Genomic DNA, 19,492 nt, shown 5'->3' on the forward strand with positions numbered 1-19,492 from the left:
TTTAATTTTTTAAACATATTTTAATTATATAATAATCAAAATATCATTGAATATAATCGTTTATATGTAACTTGATCATTTTGTCAAGCGTGGATCATGCGACTAAAAGCACGAACCGAATGGGAGGGAGAAAAAAATAAAATAAAATCTTTGGGTGAAGAATGAAATTCAATAAACATATATATATATATATATATATATATATATATATATATATAGTAAAAGGAGAAGTCTGGATTATAATGCTCTTTATACGTGTCATTTTTTTTTATGGAACTTGCAACACATCACCAACAGAGAGAGAACAAACTTAGCTGTACTAAATGATTCGGTTGACCCTTGTACGCTTGGGACTGTCTTGATAATGAGAATGCACTTCACTTGGACGTGCAGGCGGAGTTGGTGATTCGTGCCCGTCAATCGTTTGACAGTGTCAAATCACATCCCACATCCTAAAACCTAATCTCATACATATAGCATGTGTTCATGATTGAGTGATGCTCACGCCGTCGACTTGATGGGGTGATCGAGGACGAGGAACAGCATCATCTCACTGATTGACTTGGCAATTGATGCGGTCGGAAGCCTACCAGCCTAGTTTAGCTTTAAGATGCACTCTTCAACCAAACCAAACCCCCACTAATTAGATGGTAAGGTTTCTTTCTACTATGGTTTTTTACGGATAGTAGAAAAGACAAACGATTTCCGTTACCATAGAGAACAAATAATGGAAAAGTTATATTTAACTACGTTGGTTGATGATCTCGACGTACTAATCTTGAACCGTTCGTTTCCTCCGGAGGAGATCATCAACCGACCGTCTTCTTCAGAGCACACCACCACCGATCTAATCTGCTTTGGAAGAGCGCAAGCGGCACGCTTCAAGATGGGCGCCCGGTGCCATTGCCTCCAGGAAGATCCTCGCCGTCCCCACGTGCGAAACCACCGCGGCCTCCTCCTCCACCAATGTCGCAGCGACGATCCCCCACCCACCGTCCTCGCCCCCGCCTCCGCCGCCCGCCGCCACCCACGCAACCATCGCCGCCTGCACCGGCCCAAGGCTCGGGTTGTACGCCGCCGACTCCAAGTACGACCCAGCGTACACCCTCTCGTCGACGTCCGCCACTGCGAAGCCCGCAGCGCATCCGCTGTAGGGCGCGTGCGACGCCCTCGCAGCCGCCTCCGCTGCCGCCCTCAGCCGCTGTTCCATCCTTCCTTCCCCGATCGCATCGAACAAACCCCGGCCCCCGCCGCCGCCGGGGACGACCGTCGCCCCGAGGGCGTTGTCGTGCGGCTCGAGGAGGAGGGGCACGCCCTTGTGAAGGAGGTCAGGGGGGCCGAAAGGGAGGGGAAGGAGGGAGGCGAGGGGGCGGAAGGCGGGTTCCTCGTCGGAGGTGACGAGGATCTGGATCTCAGCCGAGCCGCGGATCTCCTGGAGGAACTGCCGGCAATGGCCGCAGGGGACGGTGGAGACGGCGAAGCAGCGGATGCCGGTTTCGCCGTGGGCGGCGGCGTTGGCCACTAGGAACTGCTCCGCGTGGACGGAGTGGTTGAGCGGCAGGCCGGGGAACTCCAGGTTTGCCCCGAGGAAGATCCTGCCGCTCGTCCCTAGTCCGACGGCTCCGACGCGGTAGTTGGAGATGGGCGGCCGTGCCAACCGCTGGGCGGCGGGGACCAGGAGCGGGAGGAGCTCGGTGACGGCGGCGACGCCCGCCTCCTTGGCCATCGCCTCTGCCTCCTCCGCCTGGATCAAGAACCTCCCGCCCGTCAATCTCGCGGGCTTCTCTTCCATCTTCTCTCTCGATAGTCAAGAATCGGATCAAAGAGTACACGAAACAAAAAAGATTACATCAAAGGAGAGGATGGGGGTTATCCTCAAACGCATGGAGATAAAGAGGAGGGAGATGGTGTTCTATTCGGAGGGCTACATATGCTATTTAAATGATTCGACGAGAACATGGCCTAAAAAGAAAAGAAATGTCACCAAGAAATGCTAAGCTAAGCTCGCTTTTCTTGAGCCAATCGGTGCTCACCCTACGAACTAAATAATAATAATAATAAATAAATAAATAAATCCGTGCTCACCCCTCCACCTCGACTTACCTGCCTGGTCTCCGACGAGGCACCAATCAGGGAAACAGCACATCCCATTGGGAGGAGAAAAGTCAATTTAAGTGGGGCCCACTTCCCCTGATGGCTGGCTTCTCTGAGACACAAAAGCCGTAGGTGGGGATGGCTCGTTGGTACAGCGTGCAAATAATTCTTGCGTTCCGTCGACATCGGTGTTAATAATTGAAACTTGTTCATTGTTATCTTAACGCTTATTCAGTTGGATGTTTAGTAGGAGTTGATCACGTCCTTTGTCTTTGTATGGTGCTTGATAGGGCATATTTTGGTCCCAAATGAATCATGTCACACGTTATCAGCTTCCAATCCGATGCCATATGCCATCAGAATCACGGGGTACACGCCACACACCATCATAACTCCAGGGTGCATATCACGTCGGGTTTCGTACTGATACACTGTGCGGCACGACTACCCCGAGAGCTCGGGGCGGTGTTGTCTGACGCCGCTCAGGTACCCCCAAGGACGCCAACTCATTAGAGAAGTCGTCCTACCCCCACGAAAGTTAGCGACCGTGCCAAACCGAGGCGCAACCAATCTCTGCACAATGGTATAAAAGCTCCTATCCGACAGTTGACCAAAGGGGGAAAAAAAGGAAAGAGGGGAAGGAAAAGAGAGCATTTTACTAACTTGCTCGTTGGAGGGGCCAAAGTTGGGAAGCACCCGACGAAGGCCATTTTTGCAGGGAGGCAGCCACCCCCAAGCGGCGAGTGTCTTCACCCGGGGATCCCAATCCGATGTGCATAGGAGGGCAATCCGTCGGCCCGGATCCCTACCAATGCCAGCTAGCACCCCCCTTCCTGAGGGCGCAGCCACGTCGCGAAGAAAAGCTGCCAACCACCCCGAGGATGGAAGGACGTGACCCGCCACAAATGACACTCAAGTCGGCAGATCGTGGAGCGCCGACCCCCATCCACTCACGAGGATCTAATCGACCCTGTCGGCCCAACTCTCACCCAAGATGCTCAAGAGGCGCAACCACCTCATCATCTTGCTTACTCTATTAGAAGTTCCCGACGTCGGCTCGTAGACCTAACCGTGCTGGCTCATCAGCCACATACTCTTGTTCACTAATATTTTGGCGCTAGAAGGAGGGCCATGTTGCAGGATCCGTACTAAGGCACTACTCGGCACGTCACGCCTTGGGAACCCCAAGATACGTCAAGTCAGAATCCGTGCTAAGGCACTGCTCGGCATGTCATGCCTCGGGAACCCCAAGATATGCCAAGTCTGAATTCATGCTAAGGCACTGCTCGGCACGTCCACCATGCCAACCCATGTACGACCGACCCACATACAGTAAAATAAAGACCTCTGACCGGCATCTCGCCAAGAGGGGGAAAAGGTGGCAAAATCAATTGATCACTGGACTGACTTGCTCGTCGGAGGGGCCTCGTTAGGTGATCCCGACGAGGGCCATTTTTATAGGAAAACACGGCCACCTCACGAAGACGAGCTGTCAACCACCCGAGAATCGCCATCCAATGCATGAAGGAGAGTAGCCAATCGGTCCGGATCCCGACCAATGCCAACCAGCACTCCTTCTTGAAGGCGCAGCCACCTCATGAAGACGAGCTGCCAACCACCCTGGAGAAGGAGAGATGCAACTCAGCATACACGGCACCCGAATTGGTAAACCAAGGAATGCTGATCAACACCCCATCGTGAGGGCCTGATCAACCTCGATATCCAACTCAACAGACAGAAGACTCCCAACATCGACTCGTGGACCAGGTCGTGCTGACTCACCAGCCATGACATATTTTTTCACTAACAGTGCTGATTAATTTGTCCATATCCTCTTCCAAACTCTCCTATCGAGGATATTCATGAAAAAAGCTATTGGAAAGTCTTAAACGATTTGAAGGATTTAATTAGATTTTTAAGTAAAAAAGATTCGTCTTAGAATGCACTTGAAGAGTCATTTTATAATAATGTTATAGTATTATCGTATTCATAATAGACATAATTATGAAGGAGACAGTGTGTTTCTTCGGGATGTAATTACAGTTATGATATGCTACACTCGAGATGTAATAATGTTTGACCCACTTGGTCATTTGTTTAGGTGCTAGCCATATGGTGTTGAGGTGTTAATCATGTGGTGTCGAGGTATTGATCATATGATATTGAGGTGCCTGCTATATGACATCGAGGTGTTTGATAGGACATATTCTAGTACCATCTTCATGACAACAGTTAACAACCACGTCAGCACCAATATAGAGCCTCAGGAGTAACATAGTGTACTATGTCAATACAACACCTCGGACTTGGACAAGGCAGCTGCTTGCTCTCGTGTTGTCCGAGGCAATACAAGACGACGTCGCATAGTACATAGCCATTCCAAAAAACTCATAATGACATCTCGGAATGATGTCGCTCAACGCGCGTCTGTGCAGGTCAATCAGCGTTTGCACGAAAGGTACGAGCTAACCGTCCGAGAAGCCAATGACCATTAATAGATTATGTACGATTGACCTTCATCCACAGGTATAAAAGCTAACCTCCTGACCAACGTTAGAGGTGGAACTTTGAACACTCAAACTCCCCCTAACACCACCCAATACTGACTTAAGCTTCAGAGGGGTCGAGTTTAGAAATCCCCTTCTAGACTTCGACCCGTGTATCAAAACTCGGCAAGGAAGGAACTGCAACCTAGTAAGGAAGAAAGAACAACTCCTTGCTCTACCTCCAATCGATTTTGGAGGTGAAGCTTGGACCCGACCTGATGCCGACCACCCTTGGTCAAGCAACCATGTGGATGACTCTACACACTTGGGAATGAACTAAGCTATCCTGACCATCGACCATGGCATAAAGTTGCTTAATATTTTTGGCGCTAAAGAGAAGGCTTGAACCTCCGACCTTGTGGTTAACAGCCACATGCGCTAGAAGGAGGTGAACCCTGGACCTGACCTGACGTCGATCACCCTTGATTAAGTAACCATGTGGGTAGCTCTGCACACTTAGAATTGGACCAAACTGTGTTGACCCATCGGTTACGATATAAAGTTGCTTAATATTTTTGGTACTGGAAGGAGGGCCCAATGTCCCAAGAACGCCCACAACCGAGTATCCCAAGAAAGTGTCCTAGAGAAGAGTCACCCGTTGCTCACCCAACCATAGGGTTCGAAGGGCAGCTCCCCCTTCCTTCGAACCTCGGCGGGAACATCTCGACCCCAACCTCAAACCGCTACTAGAGATTATTCAATAACCCTGGGATCTCACCTCCTAAGACCAGCACGGGATCACCTCCTATCTCACCTAAGGTAAGTCCAAGCACTAGCGTGGATAAAGTAGACTATCATCCCACTTGTTCCCTAGCTTGCTCAGCATGTGACATTGCCCCAACCGGCACCACTAAGGGACCAACTGACTCTATCACCGCACCATAGGAGCCTTTTCCGGTTGGCTAGTAATCCAGAGTTGTGGATGCCAATATGTCGATCGAGGAGCAGTCAGGAGGCTTGAGGCCGATACTAGAGCATAGTATCTTTAGCCCCCGATGCACCACCCCGAGCTACCTTGAGCCTGATACCTTATCATCCGACTCGGTAGACTCTCTCTGAGCTTAGTTATGTTGAGTCAACTGACACTTGGATAAGGTCCAAAGAGAGTTCCATAAATCAAAGGAGGAGCTCGGGGAGGCCTCCTCGATAGGATCCCCCTTCGTCTAGGAGATCCAAGACAAACTAATACCTCTAAATTTTTGCCTCCCGACATTAGAGGCCTACGACGGTGGCTTCGACCTGATAGAGCACATCATTGCCTTCTGGGCCCAAATGACTCTATCTAGAACCTCCGATGCCCTAATGTGTTAGGCATTCACCACCACTCATTAAGGCTCGGCTCGGATGTAGTATAGCCAACTTAGGTTGTCCGTAGTTTCATCATTTGACTAGCTCACGAGATAGTTCAAGCTTAATTTCCTAGCCGGTGTATGACCCAAACCATCCGCGGCCATGCTCCTCGATCTAAGCTAGAAGGACGATGAACCCATCTCTCACTTTGTCGCTCGCTTCACTACTGAGATCCGAGGAGTTCTCGATGCCCACCCTTCATTAATAATGCATATGTTCCTGATGGGCCTATAATCATCTAGGTTCTTTTGGTCACTAGTCGAAAGACCAACGACAACCATCTTTAGGATGCTCTAGCACATAAATCAATGCATTGCTACCATGGCACTGGTGGCAGGAAAGTGTGAAGACCACAAAAGGCCTCATGTAGAGCAGTCTTATGGGGCAGCCCTTGGGCCTACTAAGTAAGAAGTTCAACCAACCTGAGTCATCACTCTTGAGGCATCCTCTGCCACCCTTAAATTCATCCAGAATGAAGATCTTCCTCTATATCAGAGAGAAGGGGCTTCTAAGGGTGCCCAACTCGATGAAGACCCCGTATGAGCTCAGGGATTAGTCTAGGTATTATCGGTTCCATTATGACTATGGTCATGACCTCGAGGAGTGCTATGACCTAAGGAACCAGATTGAGGAGCTCATCCGTATGGGGCATCTCAGGTGCTACATTAAGAAGTCACGGGAATCTTCCTCATGCCCCCGATACCCAGTAGAAAAATAGATTGATGTCCTCATTGATGGTCCGACTTCCAAAGGAGATAGCATGTTCGGGCATAAGGCCTACGCCCGAGTCACCATAGAGAAGCATCCAAGATATAGGGACGAGCCTGAGATCACCTTTCGAGCGGGGGAAGCCGAGTATCTCGACTATGATGATGCCTTGGTGATCTCGGTCAGTTTTGCCAACACTTGGGTTAAAAGGATAATAGTGGACTTCAGGAGCTTGGTCGATGTCCTGTATCTCGACGCTTCCTAGAAACTCGACTTGACCGAGAAGGACCTCACTCCCATGGCCTAAACCCTCATCGGGTTCATGGAAGACTCCATATCTCCCCTTGGCACCACCACATTATCGATTACCATTGGAGAAAAGCCTAGGTCCAAGATTGTCATGGTTATCTTCATGATGGTTAGGCTCCCTTCAACATACAATATCATCCTCTGTTGCCCCACCCTTAACAAGTTAAGAGTTGTCATCTCCACCTATCACCGAACAATGAAGTTCTCGACCTGAGCCGAGACTAAGGAAGTAAGGAGTGATGCTCGGGAATCAATGTAGTGCTACCTAACAACTGTCATACTGCCCAAAAAGCCAAAGTCGCCTTATCCAGAGCCTACTGAGACGTGGCTAAAGTGCCACCTTGTCCCGAGCCTACCGAGTAGATCGCTGTACCTTTCTTATCGTCGAACAACTGTCGCTCCGAAGATCGTTGTACCTTTCTTATCGTCGGTGCAACTGTTCAAACATTTAGGTTCGTGGTTAAAAATGGAACTTGGATTGGCCGGCCGAAAGTAGGACACCTTATTGATCAATATACATATGACTGTTCTAATCTTGAGTAAGCATAACCTTTGATGGACGAGCATTAGACTGCACTCACTCTATTCAGTGCTGGAATCAAACTCAACATGAACGACACTCGTTGAACCATACATTGATAGATATGGTGGGAGAGACGGCGATGCGGATAATTATTATTGTCGTTACGATATTTTTCTGTTGGCACCACCGCACGCCGGGACGGGACAGACTCTGGGAATACAGGAGGGTGAGGGTGTCGTGTGTTTTGAGGTTTGCTGCTGCTTTGTTTTGTCGCACAGTGGTTTGCTTGTATTGGCGCAGCGCGATGGCTAACGAGCGACGCTTCTTTGAAAAGGGCACAGTCGATTGGACGGCCGGGAGGAGGTAACAGAAAACTGACTATTCTCTTGAAATTTATAAGTTATGATTTTACTTGTGCTGATTACCCGAATGCGCAGTAGATAAAACTCTTCATTTCTTCTCTGAAAATTAAATAGTGTGGAATTCATCATAGTAATACTTGTATGCAAAGCACACCCCTGCAGTATGTATTATGCATGGTAATCAGTTTCCTAACTAATCATTTTGGTGAACTTTGTTTTTTGCTTAATTGTGTTTATCTTGTGCTAGTTCTTTTTCGCCCTCATGTCTACCGATATTCATATTTCATTTGGTGTGCTTGATGCTTCCAGAGAAAATGTCTTCATTCAAGTGTAGCATTTTTAGAAACTTATAGGCACAGCTTACAAGATGAGGACTGAGATAACCATGGTCTTATTTTACAGAGAAGCTGATGAGTCCCGATTGCGTGAAGTTTGTGAGAGTTTTCTTGGCCCTCCTACAGGAATGGCTGACACCACACTTGTGGACTCAAAGAAACCAGCATGGGACCCCTATGTGCTTGTGAGATTCTCTTTATCCTCAGTCATCTTCTTTCATGTGTGGTTGTAGCATTTGTATTTTTTCAAATATATATTCGGAGCATTTGTTGTTTGAAATCTTTTCGTTTGTTCATCTAGTTAGCCCTCGGTTTGGATTCAGCCAAAACGAACCTTATTTTGATCTCCTTTCAGGGGTTGTCTCAAGCCTAAGTTCTTTTACTTTTTATTCTTTTTTCAGCCTCAAATACGTCAGTAGTTTTTCAAATGCATTTCTTATACATGTCGACATAAGCAGTGTTATGCTGTGCTCATCATTTGAAACTAAAATCAGATATCCAAGAAGGAGCACGAGATGGGGAATTCTTATGTCTCATAGGGGTCTTGAGAGATCTGATAGAAGATAAGATTTCCCCAATGATAGAAGATAAGATTTCCCCAACTATACGAGGATATCTCTCTATTCTGTTGAGAAAGATCCTCTATTCTGTTGAGGGAAATCCTTTCTCCTAATCTGTATAAATAGGAGAGGGAACATGTTAATGAGTTAAGCTACTTCACTTCTTCAATAAAGCTTCTTCAATTATTGTTCTTATCTTCTATTATTTCTATCAAGATCCTCCTTCAACTTCTTGTTACTTTTACCTTGCCGTCTTATAATTACTGAAACTTTTGGCCAATTTATGGTATCGCAGGGAATGAAAAAGCAGAAACTCCTCAGGGAAGATATTCTTCCAGCCATGGCATCGAACAGGAAGGTCCAACGGCTGCTAAATGAATTCATGGACCTTCTTTCCGAATACGAAACCAATGGCACTAATGCCGATCATATGGATGTTGACGGGCAAACAAATGATGGCAACATATAAAGTTTGGGACTTATATCCTATTTTATTTTCAACTTTGTTCAAAATATAGTCGGTCCGATTCATGTGACAGAATGTAATAGAATTAATGTGCTATATATAAAAGCCAAAATGATTCATCTGTATCTTTCTCATCTGATTCTGATATTGTAGTTTGTGCCTTTTGCCAATCGACTTAGTTGTCAGGGTTTCATTATGTAAAAAAAAAAAGAAGCTAAAAGCCTGAAAGAACTCTTGTATTCCCCTTTTTGCTAATTGATTCAGGAATCATTGACAGTTTCGATAGAGAGTGAAAACATTTACATTTTGTGACTAACAATTAACAAATGTATGATGAGTTGGATTTATGGTGCTGTAAAAGCCTTTCACTATGTGTTTAAAGTTACAGGAATACATGCCTTTTTTATTCCCTGAAGAGTGTTTATCAGTCTTATTATATATGCCAAATACTCTTTTGACTTTTGTCTTCGTTGAGAAAAAACTGGCCGCCATGATCGAGCTGAATCACCCCGACAAGAGGAGAGAAATGGAAGACGAGGGATCTGATGATATCTGTAACTCGAGATATCTCAAGCCGGTCAGAGTCGGAGGAACTCGCGGAGCGAGGGGCGGAGGAACTCGAAGGCAGCAGCCCACCCGGCCTGAGTCGGGTGCACCGAGTCCCAGTAGAAGTGTTCCTCCGGGCGGCGACACACCCTGTACAACCTGTTCCCCTCGGCGTCGATCTCTCCACACTCCGTCGTGTTGGATCTACTCTCACAACATGGCACCAACGGGTGCTTGATCTCCTTTGCTCCCTTCGCTGCAACGTGGAAGAAGAATAGATCAGAAGAAGAAAGCCACTGAATTCGTGCGAGATTGCGGAGCTGCAGACCTCGATGGAGCACGTTCAAGAAGGCTGTGTTGACGTCGAGAGAGAGGAAGGTGGTGTCACTGCCTCCACCCAACTCCTGCATCAGCTCGTCGACCCTGCGGTTGTGCTCTGCGACCGCGGATGACACGTTCGAGTAGCAGGCCGTGTACTTGGTCGGCCTGGTGTAGTACGGAACGCATCCGATCGGGTGCAGGTTGGTGACGATGACCTCCGGCACCCCGATGTGACTGAGGCGTTTCAGATCTACCTTGAGCTGCGCGAACAAACGGTGCATGAATCCATGGAGGTGCTGCAAGCAGAGGGAAGAACTCCATCAGCCCGCGAACTGCGGCTTCGTTCATGTTAATCGACACTCACGTGCAAGTAGTCCGGATCGAGCTCGGAAAGGAATTGGTAATCGTTCCCGGAGACAGCAATCAGCGCAGCGGAAGACTTGAGGTCGTGTCTTGAGAAGACGCCATCGTCGATCTGAGCCTGGAACTTGTCTATCTGAGCTGTTAGGTTGCTCTGGAAGTTGCCGGTGTCGAAGATCCCGGAACCGGCGACGGCGAAGTTCATGCCGTATGGCAGCAGCTTCTGGCCGAACTTTCTGATCCTGTAAGGAATGGGAGATCTGATCCGCAAAAACGAGGCTGCCACACCATGTAGACACAGCTTTTACTGCAGTTCTTAGATATGCTTGCGGTCTAACCGAGTCAAGGAATCATGTCATAAAGCGAGAGAGAGACAGACCAACGTAGTCGGTGAGGACTCTGCCATCGGAGAAGCGGCCAGTGGGCTTCCTAGGGAAGGTCATGCCGTAAGGATCGAACCATGAACGCGCGAGCCTCCCCAGCAACCTCCCCAGGTTGCCGGTGTCGACGTAGGAGTCGCCGAAGACGAACAGCTTATTGACATAGTGATGCTCTGGTCTCTGCTTGCCGTGAGCAGAACCAGCAATCCGAGTCCCTGAAACATGGAAAAAGGGCTCGGTGAAGGAGATGACGGTCTTACCCATCACGAGGAACACTAAAGAGAAGGCATAGAGAAGGGCAAGGAATCGGTTGGCCTTCGCCATGGTAGAAGACACAGAGACACAGAGACAGAGAAATGGAGCTGCTGAGATTCATGTATCGAGACCGTCGAGGAGAATTTATAGGGATACGACTGGATTTGGAATCTTGTTTGCTTCCAAGGAAATAAAGATCGAAGACATGAGAGTTAATATTATTATATCGGCGTAGTATATATCGATCGACAATGGAATGTTGATTGGGGGCATCAGTAAATTAATGGTATCTCGGTATTAACTGAGTTCATATTGTCATCGTCATACAAAGCAGTTGATATGCTTTCCTTCGGCCTCAGAGTTCGTTGTCGAGCCCGTCCATGTCGACTTCCCGGAACACGGCAAGCTGAGGGAGACCTCCTTGCCGAGGGAGACCTCCTTGCTGAGTTCGTCCATGTCGACTTCCGGGGACACGTCAGCTGTGGGCGACGAAGCCTAACTCTATCATTAAGTTTATTCTAAAGTAGATTCTGATTGTTCGAGGTGGAATTGACTAAATGTATATATATATATATATTTTTTTGATTACTTATCAAGTAGTTTGATCTTGCAATAATATGACATCAAAAAAAAAAAATATATATATATATACATTTAGTCAAATATTTGTATTATTTTCAATAATATTAGTAACAATGATTGAAACTTAGGGCATACATGCATGCATATGATGACATGACAAACAAGCAGTGAAGTGATTCCACTCGAAGAACGCTCCATAGAGGAAACCCTCGAATCGATTGTAACCGTGAAAACAACCACCAACCTACCAAATGTGCCCTACACGGAGTGGTGTCCATCATTGAGTGATCGATCACACGCCGATCAAACCGGTGGACCGATTAATTGAACTTTGGTTGTCAGTAGCGATCACAAAGCATGCTTTGATGGCTTCACTCAACCAATCACTTAATGTTGACTTGATTTGGACGTACAACCTTTTTTTTTTTCTATATTTTATTTTCAAAAAGATTTTGTATAAAATGATGATGATTTCTATCGAAAAGTTTATCTTTTTTTATTTTTTAAAAAATATTACTTCTTATTTCTATATATATTTTGTTTTTTTGTTTTTGTCAATAAAATCGACGACGATGTTAACGTAAATAAACTTAAATGTTTCACTTTCATTATCATGGATAATATATAATTAATCCTAAACTTTATCTAAAGACTCACATGAAAATAATGTTTTATTTTACTTTTTAATCTTTAAATTTTTATAAAATAAAAATATTATTATATATATACAACAAAATCCGAAAAATACTTATTAACTCAATATTATTTATTATCTATAAAACGGAACAAAATTGTGCAACTTCTTTATCAGCCGACTCCGATGGGAATACGTCGCATTTCCCTCGACCATCGGCAACCGTGAGTGAGGTGGTATTTTGGGATCTCTCTCTCTTCTCCATGGTTATTGCGTTGCATCGTCACCGAGGGAGGGATCTCCCCCTTCCGTCGTAATAATGCCAAGTCGGAAGATGTGGCAAAGATGTCGGAATCGAGAGGACAAGTGAGAGAGATGACATTAAGGCTTTCCGGTATGCTTCATCACCAACGCACCCATCCGTGGAAACAGATGCACTTACTTGCTTGTTAGAGACATTGGCTGTGATTTTGAAGTACATCAGATGCCGCTGCCGCATTCAATCAAAAGTGGCATCATCGAGATCTGTGGAGGTGCCATTAGATTGCAGGTTTGCGTCTTCAAAGAAGGTTCTGTAACTTTACACCGACTCCTCCCATGGTTGATGCCATCGGAAGCACACGTTGAGTGGGCTGCGCACCTCATCCCCATTACTTTGGGACATACGCAGAATATGCAATCAGAATATGAAGGTATAAGAATCTCCGAGAGTTTGGTGATGATGTATGCATACGTTTCTTTCATATGGAGCTTCTTAGACATCTCGTGAAGAAGAAGAATTAAAATGGTGCTGATGACATGCATCTTATTTGACCTTTTCAGATCGTAGGCTGCTGCTGGCTCACTATTTTGCATACAACTGCATCATCCTTTGGGAGTTCCAATGAGCTGCTACAGAAAAATATGCATTTACCAATAGCATCTTATCCATGATCTTGGAAGAGCCAAGTATTGAAATAAAAAGACAACATTTATGTGGAAATGTGCCCATGGATAAAAAAGAAGAAAAAAAATCTCATTTCGATAGTTACATGCTTCGCTATCGAACATTACGGTTGGTTATCTTTTTCCCCTGTTATGAAACATATATACAGAGGTTAAACGGTCTTCGACTATAACTCCAGATTTCTCCGCTGATGGTGCTGCGAGTTGAGAAATCACAGCAGGCACTAATTCTCTACGGGGGAGGTTCGATGATTAGGCTTCTTCAGTAACATTTTATTCCGTTTGACCGCTTGACGAAGCACCCTCATCCGTATCTAGCTCCTGGTCAACCCCTTTGACCTATCGATCAAAAGAGAACAAAAATAAACCAGACAAACTTTTTATATATAAGAAATTATTAATAATACAAAGTGATGTGTCACTGTTATTTGGGAACGTCCGTTTCCGTCAAGATTCTTAACTGCCTCGTCCTATGAGATGGAAAGTTGTAGAAGAGCTAAAACATTTTAGCATACTTGAATTCTGAAGGACATGCGGTGGCACTCGAAGCAAATGGATGTCATGATATTACCTCCGACACATAATGCATAAGCATATTCTCGATGCCAGACTTCAATGTCACAGATGAACTTGGGCAGCCGCTACAGGCACCTTGCATTCTTAGCGTGACTATCCCAGAATCCCTGAAGAAGAGCAAACATTAAGTAAAATCAAGCTACCGCTGAATCGACATGGGAGTATAGCTTATTTTTTGGTCTGATGAGAGCAAAGAAGAGAAATACGGATCAAATCCATGATACTCAATATCCCCACCATCGTCCTGCACTGCAGGTCGAATTCGTGTTTCTAGTAATTCTTTGATCATTGCAACAATTTCTGAATCATCCTACAAAAGTAATGCTTGGCCTCAGAATAGCACAAAATTCAGCATGCCGATAGTATATTAGGTCCTAAATGTAAAAAAAACAAGTTATACCAACAATATAAAAGTACAGTAAAAAGTCAATATTAAACTGTAATTCCAGGCAACACATCTAGTTTGCACTGAGCTGAATAATTTTTCTCCTCATGGAGAAAACTACCATGCTAGAAGAGAGCCGACCATTAAACATCCTGCACCTACAAACTTTTAGTTATGTTACACCATTCAATTCGTTTACTTGTTCAAGATCTTTGTTTTCCAATTACAACTGATCCATAACTAGCTCAACTATATTCTTTTAATTACAGAAGGAACCATCTTGGCATACAAATTCTGGTCACTTGCATATTATTTAGATATGATGATACCTGTAGCAATAATTGAATATTCCGTAACCAAAGTGCATATGTGATACCTCATGGATTGCTGTGTCCATATAAGCTGCAACATTTGAGTCGAGAAAAAGTGGTTTTCCAGATGAATAGAAGTCCATTATTGCTGCAAAAATCTCGGACTTCAGAAAATCCCATGAAGCTTCTTCTGACTTTGTTACCGTGACAAAATCTGATCCGAAGAAAACTCTTGAGATTCCTGGATTAATGAAAATTCAATCAAATTTCAGCGTGTCTATTTGCAATGTGTTCAGTCATTTGTAACAGAGAAAAGGAGCAGTATGCTGATAAGCATATGGATTAAAAATCCAGCAAGAAATAAGGATATCTGGATAATACACCGAAGGAACTTAACCTCATAAAACATCCTTTTGCACAAACACCTTACAACTTAATAAGCAAAACTTCTGTTCTTCCTAGGATTCCTAGGACGAAATTGCCCTGCTTGTGCGACACTGCGCCAGAGCTTTGTCTTGCATAACCATAGCTCTCATCAATGAGATAGTTTAAAATCACTTAGATGTTACATGGCTTAGTTATATCAAAATTGCATGCAAGCAATTAAAATTTTGAAAAAACAGAACCTATCTCTACACCCATAGACCTGAATCAGGCTCAGATTGATTCCAAACTCACCTCGCCAACAACCAAAGGGATCATGCCCTCTCAGAGATGACAAGTGTTAACCAGGGGTGTCAACCCACTCTCAGAGATGAGAAGTGTTGACCAGGGGCATGACCCTTCCTTCAGAGAGTTGTATCATGTAGCAGTGGCTGGTTAAATATGAAGCATGGACATGGAAAGGGGGAAATGGAACACAATATGATACTAATAGGTCAACACAGAAAACTGATAAAAGTAGGACATGACGTGCATGCAAACAGCAACTATTATATCCACACCCCTACGTGCTATTGTTGTTTTATCCTCATACCTGGAGAACTTATCGAAGCCAAAGTAAAACACTTGATTGTGTAGAAAGATTCTCCCAACTGTAACCTACGTGAAGATGATTGATACTACTTACCCAGCAATTAGATAAAAAGACATAGATTTCAGTATCCACATAACCCACATTTAAGAAATGTAAAATGCAAATTTTGACAAAATACACATAAGCATAAGACATAATAATAACAACTACAAATACCATACGTGATATAGGGAACAAGAAATTATTAAGAGGAATCACAATTTCAAAAAACAAGACAAAACAATGAACTCAATATATAAATGATATTTATAACACCAACAGATAAGCTATCAACATAATAGAGTATACTAAGTTATTTGAGCAACGAATCAACTATGTTTCTAGAGATTTGATGTAAAAGAAAGATACCATCAATGGATAATTATCCAATTCAATATGAATAAAAAGCACATTTAACATGTCATCCAAGCTCACTGTTACAAGTCTAAGAATAGCAAGAGATGAAACAGAAAAGAAAATATACCATCAATTTCAAACATAGATTTAGCCAGTGGCGAAGTCATAGCCGTACGAGCATTGGGAAAATCAGCACTTCCAGCTTCCATTACCGGTTGTCCTGGATAAAACATGAGAGACAATGGATTGGGTGTCGACTGTGTTTGGATAAACAGGCTCCTCCTCTGTCCTGTGCATATAATGATCAGAGCAAAAGTAAGTCTTCCGCAAATTTCTGCAAGAGACAGTAGCTTCATCATATGTTACAACACACGATAACACAAGTGACATCAGCATAACATCAGGTTAAAGACTTAAGGTTGCAGATGCAACAGTGACTATTCCAATCAGATAGTAAGTTCCTGATGGATGCTAATGTTAGTTTCTTACACTTTGATTGTCATAGATCTTTGAAACTGATTAAAGAAAAGATAACAAAATGAAAAAGAATTGTTAAGGAAAACATGCAAAGAAGTTCCAAAGATAGAAGCATATACAATTAACCATGCAACTTAATTTTAAAAGTAGTATGAGCATTCTCACTCCCGATAAGATGAAAATAAGTTACCCGAAACCTACATATGAGATTATTAATCAAACAGAGAAGCTGCGAGTAGTGTGTTGACCAATTAATTTACCTTCCTGATTAAGCTAGCCGGTTCCTCAGGACCTGCCATATCACTACTTGTACTTATTAGGGGGAAGAAATAAGCCTAAACAGCTGCCTAATAAAGAGCTCATATAGACACGAGGGATACCGATCAACCCAAAAGTATGGGCACTCAATGTGCTATGTCCTCGTACTGTCTTGCATCATCGTCGTATGAGACCATTCACTAACAAATGAATGCGCAACATTATTATCGTCCTAATTACTTATAAGTAAATGCAACAAAAGTACCTTTTGAGCTTATTGACCAACACAATGATGCCAAAGGCAATCAAGATGTTATAATTGCGGAAACTTTGGGAACAAATGAGAACAGAAGAGACAACAGAAGGCAATCTGACCTCCGAACCGAATCCACGGTGACGATGCCCATGAATTGGATGGATTTCGAGAAAAGGGCCATTGATTCCGAAGAGGAAGAGGGATCGACGCAGAAGAGATTGCACGAAGAGAAGAATAGAGATAGCATCCGCTGCTCCCCCTGATCAAACATGAATTAGGATTTGGAGTCCTACCCAAGAGATAGGTTATCGCAACCAGCCTTGCGGATCTCTTCATCGCCTTCTTCGTATAGGTTGTCCTGAGCCCTACAATATACTAGAAGCGGGAGGGATCTCCTGTTACCCAAATTTTGACAAACTCCAAACAAGAAAATAGGCAGGGCGAGATCGTATACCCGCTGCGAATGCGGGCGAAGGGCGAGCGCCACCGAGGGGGGAAGGAGATCGATGTAAGCCGAGGTAGAGACGGCACCGATGGCCTTGCTTGGGCAGAGGGGAAGCCTGGCGGCAACGACGGCGAGAGAGAGAGAGAGAGAGAGGGTGGGGGGGGCGTTCTTCGGAGGGAGAACAGAAATACTTTTCCTCACCCGTTCATTGATTCCACATCGACGGGTGACGTCTTTCATTGGAAGAAAACTGGGCTCCACTAGACAATTTAACACGTGGCAATGTTATCTTGAATCATTCACCAGGTACGATTGGGTCAGAAACGTATTCTTTGTTCATTTGTAATCTTATATATATATATATATAATTCAAGTTAATATAGCTAACTACAATTAGCATTAGTTGATTAAGTTGAAAATACGACTTCCTAAAAGATATTAATGTCAATTAAAGTTTTGAGTGGAGCCAAATGATAATGAGTTAACGGAGGTTGAGTAGAACGCAAATATGTTTTCTGTAAAATATTAAATAACTTGATTAATTAGAAATTCTAATGCAGAATTTGTCTAAGAGTTTAAATTTATAAGGATAAATGGCAAAGGGTAAGTCCTCTAAAAAAAATCTTTTTATTTTTTTTTATTTCGATTAGATCCTCTTTTTCATGAATTTTTATATGTCATTCCTTTTTTCTTAAATAATAAAATTATTTTTTTATGTTTTAAACAATGAAATTATCTTTAGCTTATGTTTTGTTACTTCTACCTCCCTACCCTCACTTTGCTTCCCCTCTCTTTTTCCTTTGACCTCTTCATCTCCGTCACTAAGGTTGTTCATCTTAATACTCTTTTTATCTTTCTTTGTCACTTTTATCTTTTATCTTAAAACACCTCAATTAATTCTATATATGAAGAAAGATTAAAATTAATTTATAAAAATCTCACGAGTATATTATTATTAAATTTAATTTAAATACTTTCATCAATAGTTTGGGTTAAACAAAATTGATACGTTAATTAGCCTATCAAACTCGGATTGTGATTTTGGCTTCATAATTAATGAGTTATTCATCGATAGAATAAAAGGACTCATCGTTGAGCTACTTTTCATATTAAGTAGATAAAATTAAATTAAAATTGAACTTATAAGGGTATAAAAGCAATTTTGTCTTTGACCAAATTGTAAGGTGATTTTATTTTTTTAATAAAATATTTTATTAAGAGTATAGTAAATCTAACAAATCCATGATCCAATTCAATCGGGATAGATTTAACTAACTTTGACCAAAGAACAAAATATAATCAAAGTCATAGTCTTCAAAAATTATATTAGATTTAAATATTTAATAATTATTTCTTCTAGATTCTTTAATCATACTCACACGAATAAAATGTGATGTTTGAGATAAGACCTTATTTAGAAGTTTCAGATAAAAAAACATGAAATTGTATATGAAATATTAGATTGATGGAAATGTTCAAATTTCTAGATGGATTTGGATATAGATTTTGATCGGGTTGTTAATAACTCCAAAATGATCAAATTCGACCGTGGAAAAAAGCGAAGCAATCTTGTCCCTATTTTTATGTCCTTTTCAAAGCACAATAAGATATCTTATTGCAAGAGACATGTTTGAAAGAGAAGGAAAAGAGAAAAAAAGAAAAAGAAAAAGAAATCACCATCATTCACATTGTACAAATGGACATATGTGGATTCAACTTGCCCATAGTTTCAAGGCAAACACATTATCTCAAACTAATCTTATCTTTCCATAGACTTTGCATACCCTTTTTTTTGTTTTCTTGTTCTTGAGATCTTTACTAAGTTCCATGAACCATCCAAGGTGGTGGCAATCCAATCTACAAAGTTACCATTGTTGGTAGACAAGAAAAAAAAGATTGTTGTGACACCACAAGTCAAAAACTGTTTGATCAATAGAAAGTGGAGGAAAATAATTAAATGGAGAAAATATTCTTTTTCTCATTATTACTCAATGGTAACAAAATTAACAAAACTAATCTAAAATCCTATCTTAAACTGTGATGATAAATGACAGCAAAATAAATCTAAAGAATAATTAAAACATATACCCTTCACCATTACCTTTTTCTTTTGGTGAAGGACAAGCTGAGAGAAGA

At 43.1% G+C, this 19,492-nt stretch overlaps 3 protein-coding genes across 6 annotated transcripts; all 3 read right to left on the reverse strand.

Moving 5' to 3' along the window:
• Positions 1-618: 618 nt before the first annotated feature.
• LOC135608587 (cytidine deaminase 1-like) lies at positions 619-2,005 on the reverse strand. The gene has a single exon (XM_065101664.1). The coding sequence runs from the start codon at positions 1,790-1,792 to the stop codon at positions 848-850; it is 945 nt and encodes a 314-aa protein (XP_064957736.1). The 5' UTR covers positions 1,793-2,005; the 3' UTR covers positions 619-847.
• Positions 2,006-9,591: 7,586 nt separating this feature from the next.
• LOC103979662 (GDSL esterase/lipase At5g03610-like) lies at positions 9,592-11,310 on the reverse strand. 4 transcript variants are annotated; one of them, XM_065101666.1, is made up of 5 exons: positions 11,121-11,310; positions 10,860-11,075; positions 10,485-10,759; positions 10,128-10,380; positions 9,592-10,055 (listed from the first exon to the last, which is right to left on the reverse strand). In XM_065101666.1, the coding sequence occupies exons 1-5, from the start codon at positions 11,182-11,184 to the stop codon at positions 9,832-9,834; spliced, it is 1,032 nt and encodes a 343-aa protein (XP_064957738.1). In that variant the 5' UTR covers positions 11,185-11,310; the 3' UTR covers positions 9,592-9,831. The 4 variants fall into 4 exon arrangements, with proteins under 4 accessions (XP_064957738.1, XP_009394104.2, XP_018678726.2 ...); XM_009395829.3 differs by having other exon boundaries at positions 10,128-10,416; positions 11,121-11,308; XM_018823181.2 differs by having other exon boundaries at positions 10,860-11,310.
• Positions 11,311-13,220: 1,910 nt separating this feature from the next.
• On the reverse strand, positions 13,221-17,527 carry LOC103979663 (nifU-like protein 4, mitochondrial). The gene is made up of 8 exons (XM_009395831.3): positions 17,366-17,527; positions 17,031-17,286; positions 16,048-16,209; positions 14,614-14,789; positions 14,059-14,162; positions 13,848-13,959; positions 13,684-13,746; positions 13,221-13,615 (listed from the first exon to the last, which is right to left on the reverse strand). The coding sequence occupies exons 2-8, from the start codon at positions 17,245-17,247 to the stop codon at positions 13,550-13,552; spliced, it is 900 nt and encodes a 299-aa protein (XP_009394106.1). The 5' UTR covers positions 17,248-17,286; positions 17,366-17,527; the 3' UTR covers positions 13,221-13,549.
• Positions 17,528-19,492: the final 1,965 nt, after the last annotated feature.

This window comes from Musa acuminata, chromosome BXJ2-3, assembly GCF_036884655.1.
Source record: "Musa acuminata AAA Group cultivar baxijiao chromosome BXJ2-3, Cavendish_Baxijiao_AAA, whole genome shotgun sequence".
NCBI classification, from domain to species: Eukaryota; Viridiplantae; Streptophyta; class Magnoliopsida; order Zingiberales; family Musaceae; genus Musa; species Musa acuminata.